The 22,648-nt window shown below is 38.5% G+C and overlaps 1 protein-coding gene across 2 annotated transcripts in view; it reads left to right on the forward strand.

Moving 5' to 3' along the window:
• Positions 1 to 22,648, forward strand: part of TMEM131 (transmembrane protein 131) — a 146,648-nt gene that overhangs the window by 54,607 nt on the left and 69,393 nt on the right. For both annotated transcript variants that reach the window (XM_039872497.1, XM_039872498.1), the window contains exons 5-6: positions 7,716 to 7,839; positions 20,542 to 20,658. In XM_039872497.1, coding sequence (XP_039728431.1) covers positions 7,716 to 7,839; positions 20,542 to 20,658 — 241 coding nt within the window. The remainder of the gene's footprint in view (positions 1 to 7,715; positions 7,840 to 20,541; positions 20,659 to 22,648) is intronic.

Below are 22,648 nucleotides of genomic sequence, written 5' to 3' on the forward strand. Positions count from 1 at the left end.
CATCTTGCAATCAGTCACAGGTGCTAGTCTGAGAACAAAGCCAGCAAAGTTTATCTAGCAGAAAAAATTAAAAGAACTCATGCCCTTGACCATATTGTCCAACTGCTCATTAACCAGCCAGGAATTGCCCAAGTTCAGGTCTTTGTCAGGTGACCCTTACCAACAAGCAAGTCTTGCCTGCTTGATCTTCTTTGGAGCTCATGGACTGCTGACCTCTCCCTTCTTCTCAGCTCTTCCCCTGCCACTACCTTGTGAACCACTGTCTCTCCCACCCGAGGCTGTTTTTTCTTCATCTCTTTCAGGGTTCTGCTCCTCTGTCATCTAACTGTGGCTGTGTCTCTTTCCTCAGCCCTTTCAGCCAATTCCATAGGTTCCTATGAGTTGATCTCCCATGCCTTTGGCATGTGCCTATGGTTTCCCAAGCTGCGTTGCTCTTCCCGCCGCCACTCACTCACCAGGAGTCCCCAGCAACACCTTAACCTCAATGTGCCTCGCTTCTGTATGTCCAGTCTCGGTGGATGGTGCCAGCCAGTCACCAAAGCCTGAATCCTGACAGTCCCAGGATTCTTTCCTTCCCTCAAGGCACCCCATCCTCTCCGCCACCAAGTCCATTGTCAGGATCCTATCAGTTCTTCCCTTCGCTCTCCTCTAACCTTCTTGCTCACCCTCCTCTTCTTAATTCAGGCCCTCATCGTTTCTTGCCTAGACTGTCACCACGTGCCTGCCATATTCTAGTTCATGGTCTGTGATATCAACAGCGAACTCGCTTTACTATCAATCCTAACATGTCACCCACACACCCGTACTTCTCCCCACAAAAAAATCCTTTAATAGTTTCCTCATGTCTTTAGGAAAAATGCTAAATTTTTTAACATTAAAACCATCCTTTACCTTTCTCAGGTGCCACTCCACCCTGAACTACACCTGTGGAGGACCGATTACCGTCTTCTCAACTCCTGATCTTTCCAAGCTCTAGGCATGTTATACATACTTTAAGAGTCTTCTCTATAAAAAGAATTTTTTGTGGAAGCTTTTATAGTCAAAAAAGTAGAAAGAATAGATAATGAATGCACTGTTAATCTATGTTCAATAATTAACATTTTTGCCATGTTAATATTTCGTTGATTTTGAATCATTTGAAAGTGGCAGTCATAATGAGATTTCATTACTATACTCGTCAGCATACATTTCCTTATATAAAGACAGTCTTCAAATACTGATGTAGAAAGTTAACAGCTACAGAGTGCCTTCAACTCCTTCATTTTGGTCTGCACTATAGTTGTTTGGTTCTGAGTGATAGAAATTTCACTAAAACTAGTTGAAGCAAAGATGAGTGTATTGGAAGGACTACTGAGAAGTGTGATCCCAGCTTGCCCAGCAGGGTGGACGCTCCCTTCTCTCTGCCTCCATGGTGCTGAGTTCACCGCAGGGTGGGATGGGGCCCCACCTAAACCTTGTTTCAGGTGTTAAGACTGATGACATCACATGCACACACACCAAGAGGGTTGAAAAGATTTGTGATGCTCACATAACGGAGCTTTCTGGGAGAGGGGGGCTGGCTCCCAGCAGGGAGAAAAATGGCCTGAGAGAGCGTAGAGGAGACTGGCTTGCTTGGATGGTGCTTGGAGAGGCTGGGTGGCCTGCAGGTTTGAATGTCTCACTCGATCCAGGAGGAAGAGTGTGCAGGCTTTCTTTTAGGTTGCGGCTATGTGGGTGTAAGGTGAAGGGACACTCTGGGCCTTGAAAGCTGTCAGCAGTCAGACATCAGACATGGAGTCAGACCCTTCGTTACACTTGGCATCTACTGACTCCTGCCAGTGCACTGGTGACCACTCTGATTGGTTTGATATCTGCTGCCCCACTAGGCCAGGCGAGATAAATACACACTGTATATCTCTGCATTTCTGACCCTTATTTCACACTTAACACTAGTGCGCAGTACATTAAGGCCAGCACAACAGCCTGCTGATTTCCTCTGCTTCAGTTAAATTCATTTTACATCTTCAAGTGATTTTGCTGGACTACATTAAACATTTGCTGTGCCTTTTTTTGATCCAGCATTTACTGATTTGATGCCCATGCTGTAAATGCGTTGTTGGCTTGCTATGGATGGCAGTGAGTTTAGGACCTGAGAAGTATCCTTAACACTTTCTAATGTTTTTCCCAGAAATTTTAAGTCGAGTTGTCCTTGCTTACTACCTTGGCTGATGCACTGGAGTTCTGCTTTGTTTTCTCTGACCCTTCTCCACTGCTTGTGATCATTTTTACTAAACCGGAGTCATTCTAAATTTTAAAACACTCTTTGCAGTATCTGGAAGACGTTAAATTGGATGAGGTTGCATCCAGCTGCCATCCAGGGCCTCCACGAGAGTTTCAGGCTCTGCAGCAAGGACACAGCTCTAATGTCTGGCTGCTTGCTAGACGCCCGGTTGCTGGTGCCTCCCACTACCTGATCCTCCTTCTAGGACTTCTTTCCCAGTAATTAATCAAACTTTCGTCAAAAATAGGCTTTGTTTTCACCTGTTTTGTTTAAATTTATTCTTTAATTCTACCTCTTGTCCCCTTTTCACTTCCTCTCTCTCCTCCCCTTTTTTTCTCCGCTCCCCCCCCCTCCCACAGCCCATACATCACCCCCTTTAACAATTCTCTGGAGCAATCTGGGCAAGACCATCTCCCCTAACCCCCTCAGTTATTTATGCCAATGCAGTAAATATTTTCTTTTTCCATAACAACTCCTTTTTTCAAACATATATTGCAGACTGTAGAAGATGTTTTGGGTAGAAACTTGGTTTACTGAGTTGTTTGGTTTATCAGGGGTCCCCATCCCTATCATCCCCTGCCGCACAGCAGGAGGTGAGCAGTAGGTGAGCCAAAGCTTCATCTGTAATTGCAACCCGCTCCCAGAGCTAGCATCACTGCCTCAGCTCCACCTCAGATGATCAGGAATTAGATTCTCATAGGCGCACCAGTCCCTGGTGCCAAAAAGGTTGGGGACCACTGGTTTGCATAATTATTAAATGCAGAAAATCTGATATCAAATCTAAAGCTTAAAATGGACACCTAATGGCTTAAAGAAAATAGAAATTGAATAGACTCACTAAAAATGGAGGTCTTTGTTGTCAAGTTAGATTCAGTTTGTGAAAGGCATTTCTCCCTTAACACTTTTTAGTATTCCAAGAAAATGAAGAAGGCCCTCTTTTCTAGAGGGATGCCTTTTAGCTTTTCAGTTTCTAACTGTTCCACCAGCACAGCACTCAGCCTTCAATCTAAAATGTTTGAAAACATGGTCTGGTTTTGTGGTGATTAAGTGACACAAGGTAGTGCATTTTGATTTGGTGCAACTTCCTGCCAAAAGTTGTGTTATTCAGAATGTTTTGTCCAATCAGAAAGAGACTCATAGATACTCATAGAGAGCAAACTGATGGTTGCTAGATTGAAAGGGGTTGGTATGGGTGAAAAAAGGGAAGAGATTAAGAAGTACAGGTTGGCAGTTACAAAATAGTCACAGGGATGTAAAGTACCGCTTAGGGAATATAGTCAGTAATATTGTAATAACTATACATACATAGTGTCAAGTGCCTGCTAGGCTAATAGGTAGGATCACTTTATAAATTATATAAATGCCTCACCACTGTGCTGTATACCTGTTATAAAATAATATTGAATGTAAACTCTAATTGAAAAGCAAAATTAAAAAGTGCTGTGTCACTGTTATTAATAAAGTCTGTTTCAAGGCAGTGCTCAGCCATTTCCATCTGTTTCCTGGCATTGAACGTCATCCTTCTGTGGAATAGGACACCTGCCATTGACAGCAGACTTGCAGCTTACTTTCCAAGCTGATTTCTAATTCGTAGCTGCTTCTTACTCTTGTGAACCTCAGACTCTTCTCTGACAGTAGATAACAGCTGTATACTTGACACAGCTTGGTTTGTCCATAAATAATTTACACTGTCCCCTTTGGCTTTACTTCTGTCTTTGAGCAGCTCGTAATGGAAACAAACAGAACTAGCATGGCAGGTGCTTGGAAATTGTCATTTTATTTTTAAATCTACCTGTCTAGCCAAGCAGTCACACACTCCACTTACAACAGACAAAATTCTAAGACGATCCGCAGACTCCAGGTCTTAGAACTGCATACACACCTCTTTCCAATTGTATTCAAACACTAATCTGGGTGTTGCTATAAAGGATTTGCAAATGTAATTAAAATCCCAAATCAATTGACCTTTAAGATGGGGAGGTGATGGGGGCCTGACCTGATCACCTGAGCCCTCTCAAATCTGGCAGAAACTGTGAGAAATGTCACATGGGAAGTGTGAGAGGCATTTGATGCAAGGGAGTTTCTTCGTGCTGGCTTTGGAAATGGGCCAGGGGGTGGGGGGCCACGTGGTAGGAGGCTGAGAGCAACCTGAACTTTGCCAGTGACCTGAATGAGCTTAGAAGGGGACTTTGAGCTTTGGTGAGTGAGACTCTGAGCAGACAGAGCAGTCCTCCTGTTTTATTCGTGCTAGACTTTTGACTATCAAAATTGTAAGCTAATAACTGGTGGCACTGTAAGCCTCTATGTGGTGATATGTTATGTAGCAGGAAATGTAGGCACCGCTTACTCCCTTCCAGGTGAGCACATGTCAGTTAGCACCCAGCCAAAGTTCCTCTCTCTTCAGCCTCCTGGTTCTGTACACATCTCCACAGGAGGCTGTCCCGTGGGCTCTGTCAGCAGGGCCATCAGGGAGAGCCCCGTCCGCTGCCATGGACCGCCCAGAACTTCAGGGGCCTGCTGTTGGAGCACGCAGGGCTAGACTGGCCTGCTGACACCTTCCTGAGACCTTCCCTCAGATTCTTGTTCCTCCAGACTTCTTTGAGCAACTTAACTAGATGACCCTTCTCTTCTGAGCAAGGGTTTATTTCTGTAAGGTATGGCCCAAGACCTTTCCTACCTTGATCCTGTAAGAAAGGGCTGCAAGGCAAAGGCAAGCGATCCACCCCTGATCCTGGGCTCCTAGGACTGGGAGGCTTGTCTCCTTAGCCCAGTCTTCTCCTGCAGGGAGCCATCTCCTAACTTGTCTTCTTAAAGTTTCCCCAGGTTACCCAGCCAATTTACACCCTGTCTTTTTTATCTTAACTGAGATTGATTGCACAGATGTCACAGGAGGAAAACGTTAAGAATGAATTCACAGAGAGGCAAATGACTTGTTGTCACTTAATCTTCTACAGGACATTTGAATTATAAGAGCATATTTGTTGAAGAAAGCACATAATTGGTGAACTTTGCGGATTTAAGGGGAACATTGTTATTACTGTGCACCATTATTCTCCTTATACGTCTGTGTAAAGCTTGAGGAAGAAGAATCCATCTTCCATACTGTCTGTCTGCAGCTTCTCCCTGCAGCATCATGGCTGTAGTTTGAGGCCTCAGCTGGATCACCCACTTCCCTAATTGTGTTGTGGTCCTGTGACCCCACTTTGAATTCATGAGCCTGTTGGGTGAGGGGCCAGCTCCAGGGTTTGAGGAGTTTCTAAGGGTACTCAGCTCCCTGCTTCCAGACCCTAAGTATGTTGTCACAGACCACCCTCTGGATGCCCCTCCGTCCTTCCTCAGGACCCAAGCCCTAGTTCCACCTTTGGGTTTTTCCTCATGGCTGGACTATTAAGCCACAGACAGATGTTGGCCCTGGAGATGGCCGGGCTGTAAGCCAGGGGATGACTTGGCGCAGGTTTTGCTTCTCTGGAGAAGCGGAGCACATTTCCTGTGGGACCCCGCCCGACCTGGCCTTCCCAGGATGAGAGTGCAGCAAATTGCCAGCTCTCAGCGGGGAAACATGGGTGTCCTTGTCCACACCCTCCCGCTTTGGCAAAAGATGGCGGCGTACCCAGCGATGAGCTCTCACAGGGAATAGGACTTGGCCTAGGACTTAAAGGCACCAGAAAACATTTAATCTTAACAACAACAAAACTTCACATCAGCATTATAAAAAAATCCTCAAACTGGTACATGAAATGAACAGCAGCACAAACTGTTAGGAAAGCCTGAAAAGTATGTTATAAAAGACAGTAGAGAGTCTTTATTTACATAATTTGGGGACCTCACACATATAAACCTGACTTTTTTGGATAATATGGAGAAAAGATATTGTTATTCCATTCTAGAAAAGATGAAATATTTAAAATAATCCAAGATTCAACAGTCGATGAAGCTTAAGAAGAAAATGAGTAAAGTGTTGGTAAATTAAATTTTGATGTTGTAGCTTATGTCATAAACCCTTTCGATCAAGAATTATTTTGTCTTTTTAAATTTGGGGTTTTGCTTATTATTTTTGCCCATATTCTTCAAATGTTTCTATGTCCCATTTTCCAAATAGTAACACTTCCAGCTGTGCCATGCATCTCCTTTTCTTTTGGTTTATAGCTGTATCTTTAAAAACATTCTAAATATACTTTTGCTGAATTCTGAACTAAATTGTCCATCCGATCTTGCAACTCATTAATAGATTTTTATCTGCCTATTCCATCTATTATTTTTATATATTATATTTCTACACATGTTTTATAATGTTTTCTCTTGTTTTCTTGTTTCATTTTCCTAATATCTCACCATATCTCCTTAACATGTTACATTATACTTACTTTTAATTCTTGGTTCAACTTTTCCAGCTTCAGGTCTGCATTATTCGGCCTTTACAAGGTTATGCCATGACCACACCAACCCCAAATCTCAGTGGGATTTAGACTGAAAGGGTGCTCCTATCTGGGAAATGCCATTTTCTTGGCAGAGGAAGAAGAGTACGAGAAGGCTCTTAAAACTTAATAATAGAGGCGACTTTGGCTCACATTTCTTTGGCCAAGCAAATCGCGCGGCCAAACCTAATGCTGCAGAGGGTGAAGTGTCATCCTCTCACAGGCCCCACCAGCAAACGGCACAGCGATGTAGTCTGTCCAGCATGGCATGTGTTTTCTAACACATTGTTCTCCGCACAGATTCTGTTACTTGAGGTGAACTTAGGAGCTCCTGTCTTGTAATGTGTGCTGAGGCGGGCGAAGAAGGGGATGACTCTGGGGGGGTGGGGCATTTCCACACCCAGACCAGCAAGTCTGTGTCATAGTGACCCTTTGAGAGGAGGTGGTTAATATAGTGGGTTAGATGTGGACTGGAGCCAGATGACCTAGATTCAAATTTAGGCTCCACTTTGGGCAAGCCGATTAAAATTCCTATGCCTCAGTATCCTCATCTGTAAAACAAGGTTAGTGATAGCCCCCAACTCAAGGCAGATCCACTCACAGAATTTTGCCAGTTTTTCCTCCTAAATTGAAGAGCATATACCAGTGGAGTTTGGGGAGAAGAGGACATGATTCAGAATTAGCAGGAAGGCGGGGTGATGTCACAGAAAGAAAGAAAAGGACCTGACTATTTTGTCCCCTGCCAGCTTTCTCACTAGATTGTAAGCTTCATCTGGGCGGAGACTTGCTTCTTACACTCCCAGCACCTGGCTTGGTGTATGCCATGCCATTGGCACTCAATAAATACTTGTTGAATGGCTAAATGCATTTTTATGCGTAACTTTAAACCAATTTGCTAAGTAGTTTTACATATTTGGATATGTATTTTCTAACTTCTAAGAGTTTGTGTTTAACAAAGTTAACTAAATTAACATCAATTTCTTTAACAACTAGAAACTATCTTTGAAGTATTTGTGACAATTTTCTTTTTGTTTATACAGGCCAGTTGGAATGCCAAAAATGGAAAAAGTTTACTTACATAATCCTAGCTCTGAAGAAACTATTACTTTAGTATCAATATCTGCTACAACATCACATTTTCATGCATCATTTTTTCAAAATAGGGTAAGTCTCTGATTTATAGCAGATTTCTCTAGAGTTTGAAATTTAAATGTCTAGATTTTTTTAATGTAAAATTTTATTTTGCTGTAATTGAAATCTCATTTGAATATCTCAGATTTGTTCTTGATTTCAGGTTGCCTCATTTCCTAAGAATTATCAGTTCTACTCTTAAACACATTTTTCTCAACACGAAACAGCTTAACAAATCAACTGTGATCCTTAAGCACTGAAAATATGGCATTCATATATTTAGTTGATTTTCTTTTCTTTCCTGATAATAGGTAATTCCTCACCATTGCGTTAGTTTTCTGTTGCTGTATAATAAATTCCCACAAACATGTCGGCTTAAAATGACACCCATTTATTAGCACATCGTTCTATAAGTCATAAGTCCTTTGGGTTCTTTGCTCAGGGTATCACAAGGCTGTGTAATTAAGATGTTGGCTGGGCTGAGTTTTGGACTGGAGACTCGGAAAATCCACTTCCATACTCATTCAGGTTGTTGGCAGAGCCTCAGTTACATCTGCAAAACCTATTTATTGTGTAATGTAGACAAGCCCAGGGGTGGTATCACCTCATATTGACAATCTCAGAGATTAGGGCAGGAAGTTTGAGGGGCTATTTTAGAGTTCTGCCTAACCACAGCTGTCTTCTAAAATTTTACTTATAATTATTTTGTAGGTAGTCTGCAAACTCGTTATTAAAAGTAAAACTTATCTGACAAAGAACCCTAATAAATTTTGAATTTGAGAGAATATATTAAGCTGTATAACATACAGGTTTCCAAAATAATTGGCTAAATATCAGAGTGGAGTAAATGAATGGAACCTAATTTTATCTTTCTTGGGTGTCCGTTCACTGACTCCTTTGAAGCAATATGACTAAAGAACTAAGGAGAAGCTTTTTTTAAGCACATAAAATTATGCCAGTTATTTAGATTTTTACATTTCTCCTTTCTAGAATCCTGTTTCACCATATGTTGTCATAAGCTAGCAGCTTCTAGAATAAAAAAAAAAGTGACATTATTGGCTTTTTTGAATTTAAAGTATTTTGTATACAAGGAATTGGTAAATTAGCATAATTTTGATAATAAACATTTTAATATTTTGTGGTGCTCATAGAAAACATCCCTTTTTCTTAAATTTGTTTTTAATTATAGGTGACATACAATATTATATTAGTTTCAGGTGTACAAAATAGTGATTAGACATTTATATACTTTACGAAATGTTCAGCACAATAACCAGCACCCACCTGACACCATACATAATTGTTACAATATTACTATGTTCCCTGTACTGTGCTTCACATCCCTGTGGCTGTTATTATAACTGTCAATTTTTATTTCTTAATTCTTCACCTTTTTCAACTCATCCCCTCAGCCCCACTTTCATCGATGACCATCAGTTTGTTCTCTGTATCTGTGAGTTTGTTTCTGTTTTGTTGTTTTCGGATTCCACATATGAGTGTAATCATATGGTATTTGTCTTTCTCTGTCTGACTTATTTCACTTAGAATACCCTCTAGGTCCGTCAATGCCAAAGGTGGCAAGATTTCATTCTTTTTTATGGCCAAGTAATATCTCATTGTTTGTGTATGTAAGAATGTGTGTGTGTGTACATACACACATATACACACCACATCTTCTTTATTCATTCATCTATCGATGGACACCTACGTTGCTTCCATATATTGACTATTACAGATGATGCTGCAGTGAACATAGGGGAGCATATATCTTTTTGAATTAATGCTTTTGATTTCTTCAAAAATTACCCCGAAGTGGGAATGCTGGGTCCTACCGTTGTTCAGTTTTTAATTTTTTGAGTAACCTCCATAATGTGTTCCATAGTGGCTACACCTATTTACAATCCCACCAGCAGTGCTCGAGGGTTCCCTTTTCTCCACATCCTCACCACCATTTGTTCTGTTGTTTGTTGATTTATTGATAATAGCCATTTTGAAAAGTGTGAGGTGATACCATGGTTTTGATTTGCGTTTCCCTGTTGATTAGTGAAGTTGAATGTCATTTCATGTGTCTGCTAGCCATGTGTGTGTGTCCTCTTTGGAGAAATATCTATTCAGGTCCTCTGTCCATTTGTTAATTGGATTGTTTGGGGGCGTTTTTTTGATGTTGAGTTGTATGAGTTCTTCGTACATTTTGGATATTAACTCCTTATTGGATATGTCATTTGCAAATATCTTCTTCCATTAAGTAGGTTGCCTATTTGTTTTGTTGAAAGTTTCCTTTGCTGTGCAAAATCTTCTTAGTTTGATGTATGCCCATTTGCTTATTTTTGTTTTTGTTGTCTTTGCCCTAGGAGACATATCCAAAAAAAACATCATTAAGACTGATGTGAAAGAGTTTGCTGCCTGTATTTTTTTCTAGTTCTTTGGTTTCAGGTCTTATATTTAAGTCTTTAATCCATTTTTAGTTTATTTTTGTATATGGTGTAAGAAAGTTGTCTAGTTTCATTTTTTGCATATATCTGTCTAGTTTTCCCAACACCATTTATTGAAGAGACTGTCTTTACCCCACTGTATATTCTTGCCTCCTTTGTCATAGGTTAAATGACCATATAAGCATGGGTTTATTTCTGGACTCTTTATTTTGTTCCATTGATCTTTGTGTCTGTTTTTGTCCCAGTACCATGCTATTTTGATTATAATAGCCTTGTAGTATAGTTTGATATCTGAGCATGATACCGACTTTGTTCCTCTTAAGATTGCTTTGGCTCCTTGGGGTCTTTTGTGTTTCCATATAAATTTTAAGATTATTTGTTTTAGGTCTATGAAAAATGCCATTGGTATTTTGATAGATATTGCCTTGATTCTGTAGATCACTTTGGGTAGTATGGACATTTTAACAGTATATATTCTTCCAATCCATGAACATGATATGTCCTTCTGTTTATTTGTATCTTTGGTTTCTATCATCAATGTCTTATAGTTTTCCAAATACAGGTCTTTTTCTTCATTGGTTAAATTTATTCCTAGGTTTTTTGTTCTTTTTTTTTTGTACAATTATAAATGGAATCTTTTTCTTAATTTCTCTTTTCAATGATTTATTACTAATGTATAGAAATACAATGGATTTCTGTATATTTTGTATCCTGCAACTTTACTGAATTAATTTGTTCTAATAGCTTTTTGGTGGAGTCTTTATACAGAGTATCATGTCATCTTCAAATAATGAGAATTTTACTTTTTCATTTCCAATTTGGATGCCTTTTATTTCTTGTCTGACTGCTGTGGCAAGGACTTCAATAATATGTTGAATAAAAGTGGTGAAAGTGGACATTCTTGTTCTTGGTCTTCAAAAAAAAATGCTTTTAGCTTTTTACCATTGAATATGATGTGCGCTGTGGATCTGTCATGTGTGGCCTATATTATGTTGAGGTATGTTTCCTCTATACCCACTTCGTTGAGAGTTTTTATCATAAATGGATGTGGAATTTTTTCATGTTTTTTTTCTGCATCTCTTGATATAATCATGATTTTTATCCTTTTTGTTTATGAGGTATATTACATTGATTTGTGGATATTGAACCAACTTTACATTCCTAGAATAAATCCCACTTGATCTTGTTGTATGATCTTTTTAATGTATTGCTGAATTTGGTTTGCTAATATCTTGTTGAGGATTTTTATATCTGTGTTCATCCAGGGACATTGGGCCTGTAATTTACCTTTTCTTTGTAGTGTCTTTGTCTTGTTTCAATATCAGGATCAAGCTGGCCTCGTAGAATGAGTTTCGAAGCTTTCCCTCTTTGATTTTTTGGAATAGTTTGAGAAGGACAGGTATTAATTCTTTAAATGTTTGGTAGAATCACCTATGAAGCCATCTGGTTCTGAAAACGTCTCTTGTCTAAAATATTGTTTTAAATTTCTCTTGTTCTTCATTGTTACATAAAAGATGTTTTCACAATTTTTATAATTATATAAAATATTTATTAAAGTGAGAGTTCCCTCAAGCCATTTTTCACATTGTTACTTAAAAGATGTTTTAACAACTTTTATAAATTAGCTAATAGTCTTAAATAATAGAATCTCAATATTGGGAGAGTCCTGTGTATTCATCCAGTCCAGTAACCTCATTATATAAATCAAGAGCTAAAGCCCAGAGGGGTTTGCCCCTGGTCATGCAGTTAGGGTCTGGGTGTTCTGTTGGCCTAACCCAGTGATTTGTATCGTATTAAACCACAGTTTGCAGCATATACATAACAGACTTTTTATAGAGATGCACTTGTATGAATGGAAGCACTCAGCTTTCAGGCATTGCCAGTGTACAGAGACATGTTAGGTTAAAGGGCAAATAGTGAAGTGAAAATGGAAACAGTTTAAAAATAGTTCACAACCACACTACAGATTTTATTTTTAACTCGTTAACTGTCTTTGCTAATTCAAGCAGCATTTTGTTTTTTCTAAACATCCAGCTACACCTTGTTAAAGGCCAGGTTTTTACATGTTTCATGGAGCTATTACAATACAGAGACTAGCCCAAGAGTTACAAACACAGATTGTTAGAGGCCAGGTAAACAATGTAAGCAATAAAAACATGCCAAGTGACATGAGGGGACCTGGAGAGCACATGGCCCATCCGAAGGTATCAGCCCTCAGTTGGCTCCAGCCAGCGGTTGCCATGTGGGGGTATAAGCCCATGCACAGTTTTTTTGATTTGCCAAGAAGAATAAGAAATAGGAATTTTTATATGATATCCCAATTTTTACACATTGAAAATGAATTTAGCTTTAGAAAGACAGATGGTGTGGACCAAACAAAACAAGCCCAAGGCCACCAGTTTGACATTTCCAAACTGGACTCTCCCAGGGATGTAATTCTACACATGAACCTTACATAGAGAGAATCATTTCTCTGAAAGTTCTTCAAAAGATAATAAACTAAATATGTATGTAGTCAGAGAACTAGTTAAAAACCATCCCGTGTTTTCCACTCTCAGGAGATGGAATTAAACAGTAAAAAGAATCTATTCCTGTCAGAATCTACCTTTAGGTAATCTAGGCTTAGTTCCTAAGGAGATAGCTAAAGTCTGTGCTATCTTCTCTTTTCTTTCTTTCTTCTTGTTGCTTTCCTTTTTATTCCCTCAGTAAGGTATTGACCCCGGAAGCTCAGGAAGTAGAGATGGAATGAACTCTTGAGGGGAAGAAATCATGTTATTTCCCCTCCAATTTTATGCCTGTGATAAGAGCCTTTAGGAGAAATGTAGAGTTTCTCATGTCCAGGAGAGCAAAACCTTTCTGTGTTTATTCTAACACTGTTTGCCTTTGTTACCTTCAGAATTCCTGATCAGATCTTATTTCTTTGAAAACAAAACATTTTCTGAAATTCACTGAAGTTTTTGATTATTAACCGTATCATCTCGACATTAACTAACCAACAGAAAATACAGAAAAGAGTACTTATTGTTTAAAAGGCCAAGTTTTACATAACCATATTTTCTCTTTCTCTCTCTCTCTCTCTCTCTCTCTCTCTCTCTCTCTCTCTCTCTCTCCATATACTCTCTCTCTCTCACACACACACACACACACACACACACACACACACACACGTCCCCCACTAAAGTTTAGATTTTAAGGCCACCTGGAAATCAAGAAGAACAAAGGTAATGACCACTGTGATCGTGTGACAATTTTCTGTATATAATTTCTGATAATTATGTTATTTATAATTACCTGTTAATTAACTCTTAATTGTCATATTAATCATAATTAAAAATTACATAATATTAAGACTGCAAATTAGACCTATTCATCTTTCATGGCTCTAGTTGTATATCAGCCATAAAATATGTGATACATGTTTTGTGTCAAAGAATAGAGGTTACTTACTCTATAATACTTAAATTTTGATTACCTAAAAATTGTAAAAATAGGGTGCCTTTCATACTTTGGTAAGCAAACAAAAATCGTTTTTTCCTTGATTTTCTAGAACCTTTTGGTTAATTAAATTTTTAGATAAACCGGAGATTTAGATAAACCTTTTTTTAATCTTTGACTAAAAATAAAATATTTTGGCCCACTTATTTTAGTATGTTTAATATAATAAATAATCTCTTGTGGGTTGAACATTATTAATGAATATTATTATTTTTAATTTAATGTAGAAGCCTGGACATTATTTTATTTCAGGTTAAACTCTGACATCCATACATGTTACTGGGAATCGAACAAAATGTGATATTACCAGTAGTGTGGACTATTATGTAGATAATAAAAAGAATGAATTAGATCTGTATTAATTGACATGGAAAATGTATTATATATGTTAATATATAATAAAGCACATTGTAGAGTGAATATGATACCATTTTTATAAAAAGCAGAAAGTCTGTATGTATTCTGCTACATTAAGAAGAACCAGCACGAGGTACAGATAAGTATGCCAGTTAACTGTATATCCAGAATGGGAGGAGTGGGGACAGCTCGGTGCTGTGAACTTCTTCATACATCTTTACAGTGTATCACTAAGTGAAATAAGCACTTGACAACTTTCACAATTTAAAACGTAAGAAAACTTAAACAGTAGTTTGCCACGTGTGTGTGGAAATAGGAATTGATTTAACAGATATTTGTTGAGTGCCTACTAGATGCCAGGCATTTTGGATTTATCAGTGAACACTAGAGATTCTTATGACAGTGTCAGGTCTTATGTTTAAGTCTTAATCCATTTCGTTTTGGTGAAGATAGATAGTATAAGATAGGGCTCCAGTTTTATTTTTCTACATGCGATTATCCAGGTTTTTCAGCACCATTTGTTGGAGGCTATCCTCTTCCTATTGAGTGTTCTTGGCTCCTTTGTCAAATGTTAGTTAACCATATATGCAGGGCTTCAGTTTTAAGCTCTGTATTCTATTCCATTGGTCTATGTGTCTGTTTCTACACCAGCATCATGCTGTTTTAATTACTACAGCTTTGTTTCTTCTCGTGATTGCTTTGGCTTTTCGGGGTCTTCTGTGTTCCATACAAACTCAATGATGTCCATTTTGTTTAATGATTAAATTCGAGTTTATTGTTGTCTACCAGGAGTTAAACCCAGACATTCAATTACTTGTCCTTGTTCCAGGGAACATACAAGCTGAGACTCATTAGAAAAGGGGGGTGGGGGGAGCAAGGTACAGGCTAAAATACTATTTTGAGTGAATCCACAAATATATACCTTTTTATTACAATATACTTTCAGTAAAATTCAACCATTGTAGTGTACAGTCATACACTCCATAATGACATTTCTTTTGTTCAGTGATGGACCACAGATACCAGAGTGGTTCCATAAGATTATAATGAGGCTAAACAGCTCCCGTCATCCATGTTGTGGCCCTCCAAGAGTCACAGCGCATGACTGTTCTCTGTCTGCTCCTTCTTTCGATAGCAGTGCTATTGGCTAGAAACGCCTTGGGGCTCTCACATGGAAGCAGGCAAGCCTCCCAGATGGCTCCCCTCTCTGCACCAGTAGTATGACTGTGCTGACCCCTGGGGTTCTTACTATGATTGCAGGATGCCCTTTGGCTATAACCATTAGGAAACTGAAGAAAAATGAGTTTATTACTGACAGGCCCTGGAGCATACAGTGGGGTCATGGGTAGAAAGAGAGTGTCAGGGGCTTGGGGGGTCTGCTTTTATTGGAGTCGAAGGTGGGGGCCCACAGTTTTGCAGGCTCACTCTTTATTGATGAATTTAAAACATCGTAAGAGCTGGAATTTAAAGCACAGGAAGAGAAAAAATAAGGAGTCCATATGGTCAGTTATCTAAATGAACCAGGATTGCTAAAACAAAGGAGCTTCATTGGGGATGGCATGGCTCTTTATCTAGTTGTGTGTCTGGTGATGCCCTTGTTTGAGATGCTAGCCCTGAAGTGAGTGCCTCTGCAATCACAGCGTAAGGCGGGCACTCACATCACAAAAAGAAAAGCAAGTTATTGGGGTGCACACTACAGTTACTTGTTTGTGGTGATGCTGGTGTAAACAAAGCTGCTGCTCCCCTAGTCCTGTAAGGCACAGCAAACAACTACAGTTGTAGGCCGTACCATCTAGGCTTGTGTAAGTCATTCTGATGGCTACACAGCAATGAAGTCGCCTCCTGGCACACTTCTCAGAATGCATCCCTGTCAAAGTGGTGCGTGACCGTATAGTTCTGAGTTATGAGAAACTCACAGGCATGTCATCACCTGCTCCATCAACTCCAGCCTCCGAGGATGGCCTGTTCCAGGTTATGTCAGTAGAACTGTGTGTGCGCGGCTTTTTGAATTGGCTGCTTCTTTTAGCATAATGCCTTTTACATTGTTCTCGGAGGTAGATGTAACAGTTCTTTGTACCGCTTTATTGCCAAGTGATACCTCATCGAATGGCAATATTGCAGTTTGTCCATTCACCACTTTGGATTATCTCCGCTTTAGATAAAGTCACCATAAACATTTATGTAGAGATCTTTGTATGAACATAAATTTTCATTTCCCTTACATAAATATTTAGGAGTGCAATTGCCGGGTCATATGCCAGGTGTGTGTTGAACAGTTTTCACAGTGGCTGTCTCATTTTGCATTCCTGACAGAAATGACAGCATCATTTTAGTACTGGGTACTGTTAAGTTTAGGGTGGTTTGTGTTCTAGTCACTCAAATAGGTGTACAGTGTTTGTTCTCTTTATATTAATTTACATTTCCCAGTGACCAGTGATGTTGAGCATCTTTTCCTTTGTCATATGCATGATTCGCAGATCTCTTCTTCTAGTCTCTGTCATATTCTTACAGTCTCTGTATAGAATTTTTCAAAGAATAGAAGTTTTTAATGTCCATTTTATGGATTTTGCTTTTGGAGTTGTAGCTAAGAACTCTTTGCCTAAACTAAGGTTACAAAAATTTCTTTCCAGTTTTTCTTCCAGAAGTTTAATAGTTTGAGATTTTACATTTAGGTCTATGATCCATTTTCAGTTAATGCTTGTTTATGGTATAAGATATGCATCAAGAATTATTTTATTTTGTTTTGCAAATGGATATATAGCTGTTCCTGCACCATTGATTAAAAAGACTATTCTTGTTCATTAAAATCCCTCTGTGTTTTTTCAAAAATCAATTGACCTTGTATGTGTGGGTCTGTTTCTTAGACTCTCCATGGTTTTCTGATATGTCTACCCATTCATAAGTACCACACTGTCTTTATTATTGTAGCTTTTTAGTCATTACTAGAATCAGGTAATGTGAGTCCTCTGATTTTGTTTTTCTTTTTCAAAATCATATTGCTCATCCCCTTTTCTTGTCATCTAAATTTTAAAATCAACTTATTGATTTCTTTTTCAAAATCTTGCTCAGATTTTTTGGTTTTTTTAATTAAATGTGCAGAAAAGTACAAACGGTGCATCCTTCACTCAACTTCTCCTAATGCTAACATCTTATGTAATCATAGTGCAGTTATCAAAACCAGGAACTTAACATTGGCACAGCACTGCCAACTAAAAACTTACACAAATTTCATCAGTTTTTCTTTTTCTATTCTTTTTCTGTTGTACGATCTTATTTCACATTGCATTTAGTTATTTGTCCTTAGACTGAAATTTTTTTTGCAATTGCATTGGATATGTAAACTAATTTGGGAGAATTAATATCTTAACAATATTGAATCTTCTGATCCATGAACATAGTATTTTCCCTCCATTTTTTAAAGTCTTCTTTGATTACTTTCAGCAAAGTGTTAATAGTTTTCAGCTTTTAGAATTTTCATCTCATTAGATTTATACCTCAGTATTTCTTTGTGTGTGTGCATGTTATTATAAATGATACTTTTTTAAGAATTAGAATTCCAACATTAATTGCTAGGATAGAGAAGTACACTTAATTGATTGTAATATATAGACCTTGATTCCTGCGACTTTGTCTGTGAATAACAACAGATTTTTCTTTCTTTCTAATGTGTATGCCTTTTATTTCTTTTTCTTGCCTTGTTGCACCGGCTAGAACTTGCGGTATAATGTTGAATAGCTGTCATGAGAGATGACAGTCTTGCCTTGTTCTAGATTTTGGGGGGCAGCATTCAGTCATTCACTATAAAATATGGTAGCTCTAAGTCTTTTATAGATGCTCTTTATCAAGGTGAGGAAGTTCTCTTCTATTCACCTAGTTTACTGAGATTTTTAATCATAATGGATATTGAATTTTGTCTATTTTATGCACCTATTGAAATGACCATAGGGTTTTTTTTCTTTAGTAAGTTGATAATATCAGTTACAGCAATTCGATTTGCGAATGTTGAATGTTTTATCTTGGCAATGCACCTTAGAATTGCATTGCCAAGATAAAAACCACTTGGTCATGATGTATTATCCTTTTTCATATATTGGCTGGATTCAGTTTGCCAATACTCAGAGGTGATTATATATCTATGTCCGTGAGGGATGTTGGCTGCAGTTTTCTTTTCTTGTCATGTCTTTGTGTGGTGTTGGTATCAATGTCGTGCTAGACTCATAAAATGAGGTAGAGAATGTTCTCTCTTCTGTAAGCTGGAAAGTTTGTGCAAATAGATACCATTTCTTTAATGGTTGGTAGAAAATTCTACCTTTCTACCACTGAAACCATCTGGGCTTGGACTTCTCTTTGCGGGAAGGGTTTTTAAATTTTTTTTTTCAATTACAGTTGACATGCAATATTATATTAGTTTGAGGTGTACAACAGGGTGATGAGACATTAATATAGCTTACACAGTGATCACCCTGGAAAGTCTAGTACCCACCTGACACCATAGATAGTTATTTCAGTTTTGTTGACTGTATTCCCTACACTGTACTTCATATCCGTATGACTTTTTATATCTGGCAGTATGTTTTGTGGGAAAGTTTTTTAAATTTCTTAAATGGATGAGGACTGGTATGGTTACCTATTTCATGTTGAGTGAGTTTGGCAGATTGTTTTTAGAGAATGTGTCCGTTTCTTCTAGTTATTAAATTTATGGGCATAGAATTATTTGTAACATTCCTTTGTCATCCTTTTTATGTGTTAAGGGAATATGATGATGTCCACATTTCAGCTTCTTATATTTTTGCCACCTTCCTTTTTATTTTTGGTCATTCTATCTAGGGTTTTATCAGTTTTATGGACCTTTTTGAAGCATTAGCTTTTGATTCTATAGATTTTTTTCTGATTTTTCTGTTTTCTATTTCATTTCTGCTCTTTGCTGTTATTTTCTTCCTTTTGTATATTTGGGGTTTAATTTGCTCTTATTGTAGTTTTTATAAGATGGAAGCATAGATTGTTGATTTGAGACCTTTTTTTTTTTTTCAAAATAAGCATTCAGTACTGTAAATTTCCCTCCAAGTGTTGCTTTAGTTGTAGCCAACAAATTTTGATATGTTGTGTTTTTGTTTCCAATTGATTCAAAACATTTTACCATTTCCCTTGTGACTACTACTTTGACTAATGGGTTCTTTAGAAGGTAGTGTTTCATTTCAAACTATTAAAGGATTTACCAGATATCTTTCTATTACTGATTGATTATTGGCTCAGATGCGACCTCCATCTAGTGTTAGCTTCCAAGGGTTCTATACTCTCATTTTAACCCACACTTGGCCTTAGCTGTGTGTAAAAGTTTTAGCTGAATTTATTTTGCACTCTCATCTGGAATTCTCACCATCTCGTTCTCTGTTGTCGGGGAGCCAGTGCTCACATCGCCCCTTGGAAATACTTGCCTTACCTTAGATTCTGGGCTAGTTGTGCACAGACTTAGTGGACGATTCAAGAAAAGTTATTTTTTATTGTTGTTGATAATTGCAGGAGAAAAGTTCTTTCCAACTTTCTACATCCTAGGATGAAGCTGGAAGTCTCAATGCCTTGTATTTTTTTGTTTTTGTGTTTTGGTTGAGTTTTTGTTAAATTAATTGGGGTGACACTGGTTAACAAAATTATGTAGGTTTCATGGTAATGGAAAGAGATTTGACTTTGGATAATGCCATGTATTTTAAGCTGTAATTTGGGAAGTATGTTAAAGTTCTAGCCATAAAGGCAGAATGAGAGTGGTTGATGACTTCACATATTAAAATGCATTTTAAGGCTTCATTGAAGATAGAACTGCAGTTGCAATCTCTGACTTCTCGAGCAGCTGTGTTGTTTTGTTGTAATAAAATTTCATTTTGCTAACTGCAGCGACATTCTCAGTCTGCACAAGATAACAGGAGTGAGTTCTTGTACATCCTGTCACCCCTGCCATCTTTCCTAATGTAAGTTGCTGGCACATTTTGTGCCTTGTGTGAATAGGTAACAGAGGTCAAGGGCTTGCAGTCTGGGCTCATTTCTTCTTTGGAATAATTCAAGTCACTGCTTAGTCATATGGTGCACGTATACAAAAAGTTCAGCTTCACCTCAGTCCTACTTGACTGTATGCTGATGGAACACCCTATAATTAGGCTCTTCGTTTCAGCCCAGCGATTTCTGAATGAACAATCCAAGGAAACCACCTGTTGTGTCGGGTTTTAGGTTGGTAATTGACAAAGATCCATGACTGTAGACATCCAGTCTGAAGACATCTTTTTCATTATTTTCCATTGCAAAATAGTTTGGCTAATTTAAAGCTTAATCCTTTAAGGGGAAAAAGCTAGTTTATGGAAATGATTCTAAGTTCTAAGAGAAATTCAACTGTATAATTGTCAGCATGATCTGATTTTTTTTGGTCACTAATTTAACTTAATTTATTGCTATTCTTTTTCAGAAAATTCTTCCAGGAGGAAATACATCATTTGATGTAGTTTTTCTTGCAAGAGTAGTAGGAAATGTAGAAAATACATTATTTATTAACACATCTAATCATGGGGTATTTACCTACCAGGTAAGAACCAGAATTAAAACCTTTGTTTATTTTGTAAAATACAGTCATCATCTCCAACCTGTCATATGACTACCTTTTAAGAACTCTCTTCAGAAACTGAGGGAAAATAGAAAATATAAGAGTTTAGACATAGAGCATTTTTATACTTTACTATTGTGTCTGTGAATATCCCTATTCAAATTGGACCGAATAAATAATCCTAAAGCTACAGCTAAAGTGTTAATGTAAGAATGGTTGGCAAAAGAATAGTAAAAAACATTTTCACGCTGACTAAATTTTTTCAATTTTTTACTTTTTGCATATTGTGAAACATAATCATAGTTTTAAGATTAAAACATACATTCCTGCTTTTCTTAGTAAATATATTGTTTACAATTTTTCGATAAACTTATTTTTTAAGTCATTGTTTAGTAAAGTTACTGTTTTGTGATTCAGGATTTTAAAATCAAGGTTATCGAGATTATTAAGAATAATTGCTTATGGCACTATTCTCCAAACTTTACATGTGTTAGTGATACTGTTGTCACTTTTGTAGAGGAAGAAGATGAAGCTTAGACAGGTTAGGTAATTTGCCCACATTACGCCACTAGTAGGTTGTTGAGCAGGGATTCCAGCTCATGTCTTTGTAGCTGCAAAGACCACCCTCTTAACCGCTGTGCTGTGATGCCCATGGAACTCAGCTGCTTAGATGTCTTACTTTGTACTTTCTGTGCTTTTTTGAACATTTCTTCTCCAGTCCCCAGAATACTTATATTTTGAAAATTGGTGTCAGAGTAAACATTCCATTTTAATCTTAAGCATATCTTGTGCTTATTTACTGTGAAGAAGTCTTTCATGGTTATTGAGTAAGCCAGAGCAAACTTTTGAAGATCTGTAGTGACGAATAACTTTGTCACCAATAGATGACACTCATTTAACATACTCTTGTTAAGTAAATGAAAAGACTGTCATAAGAGTTCGAAGCATCCCCCAGTGACCTAGGTGGCCGTAGCCAGTCTGGACCACCTGCAGGTCGTGAGCAGTTTGTTCTGTCCTCAAGGTGAGCCTCTGTGGCCCAGCTGTCTTTCTTTACCTCCACAAGCCCTCCTCCTAAATACATCTTGAGTCCGCCTTCCTCTTTCCTCTTCACTGCCACTGCTGTCTTCTGAGCCGCCATTCCCTCACTGGATTGCATAGTGGCCTTTAACGGGCCTTCCTCGCCTCCCCAGCCGCTACCATGGTCTATCATTCACTCTAGTCAGAGTGATCTCTGAGCTTAAATCAGATCTGGGCAGCTTCCTCGTGTAAATGCTTGTGTTTTCCCATTTTTCTTCGAGCAAAAAGTGAACTTCTGACCAAGGCCAATGAGGACTTAAGGCTGACTCTTGTAATGATTCCCAACCTCGTCCCATTTTACCTTGCACCTCTTCAAACAAGCCAAGCACCTTCCCGCCTCATGCCCTGCCTGAGTCCACTCCCAGTGCTGGCTTTTTTCATCTTTTAGGTGACAACAACTCGCATCACCTCCCCAGAGAAGATGACCCTGACCACCCTAAAAGAATATTCCCATCTTCCCTGAAGTAGTTACTATATATCACACTTCTTATTTTTTAAACCTTTCTTTTGCTGTGATCTAATCTATCCCTCATAGTAGGATGTAAGTTTCTTGAGAGCGAGACATTATTTGCTGTACTCACAATTGAACTGTTCACCCCTGTGCCTGTTTGAGCCCAGCATACCATAGGCCTTAACATTTGTCATTGGAATGGCCGGCTCACCCACTGAGCCAACCCAGAGCCTTCCCCAATGAGGTGACATGGGGTGGGGTCGAGGGGATGTGTCTCATGCTGGAGGGCTCGTCTGAGCCCCAGAACCAGTTTCCTGCAGGATGACTCGTGGCTGGGCCTCATGCTTGAGGGCTTGCCTGAGCCCCAGATCGAGCTTCCGCCAGTCAGGGCAGGGAGCTCTTTAGACTCTCTGTTTTCTCCTCTTGTCTGTTCCACAACTTTAA

The sequence above is a fragment of the Pteropus medius genome, unplaced genomic scaffold (genome assembly GCF_902729225.1).
Source record: "Pteropus medius unplaced genomic scaffold, Ma_sr-lr_union100, whole genome shotgun sequence".
NCBI lineage: Eukaryota > Metazoa > Chordata > Mammalia > Chiroptera > Pteropodidae > Pteropus > Pteropus medius.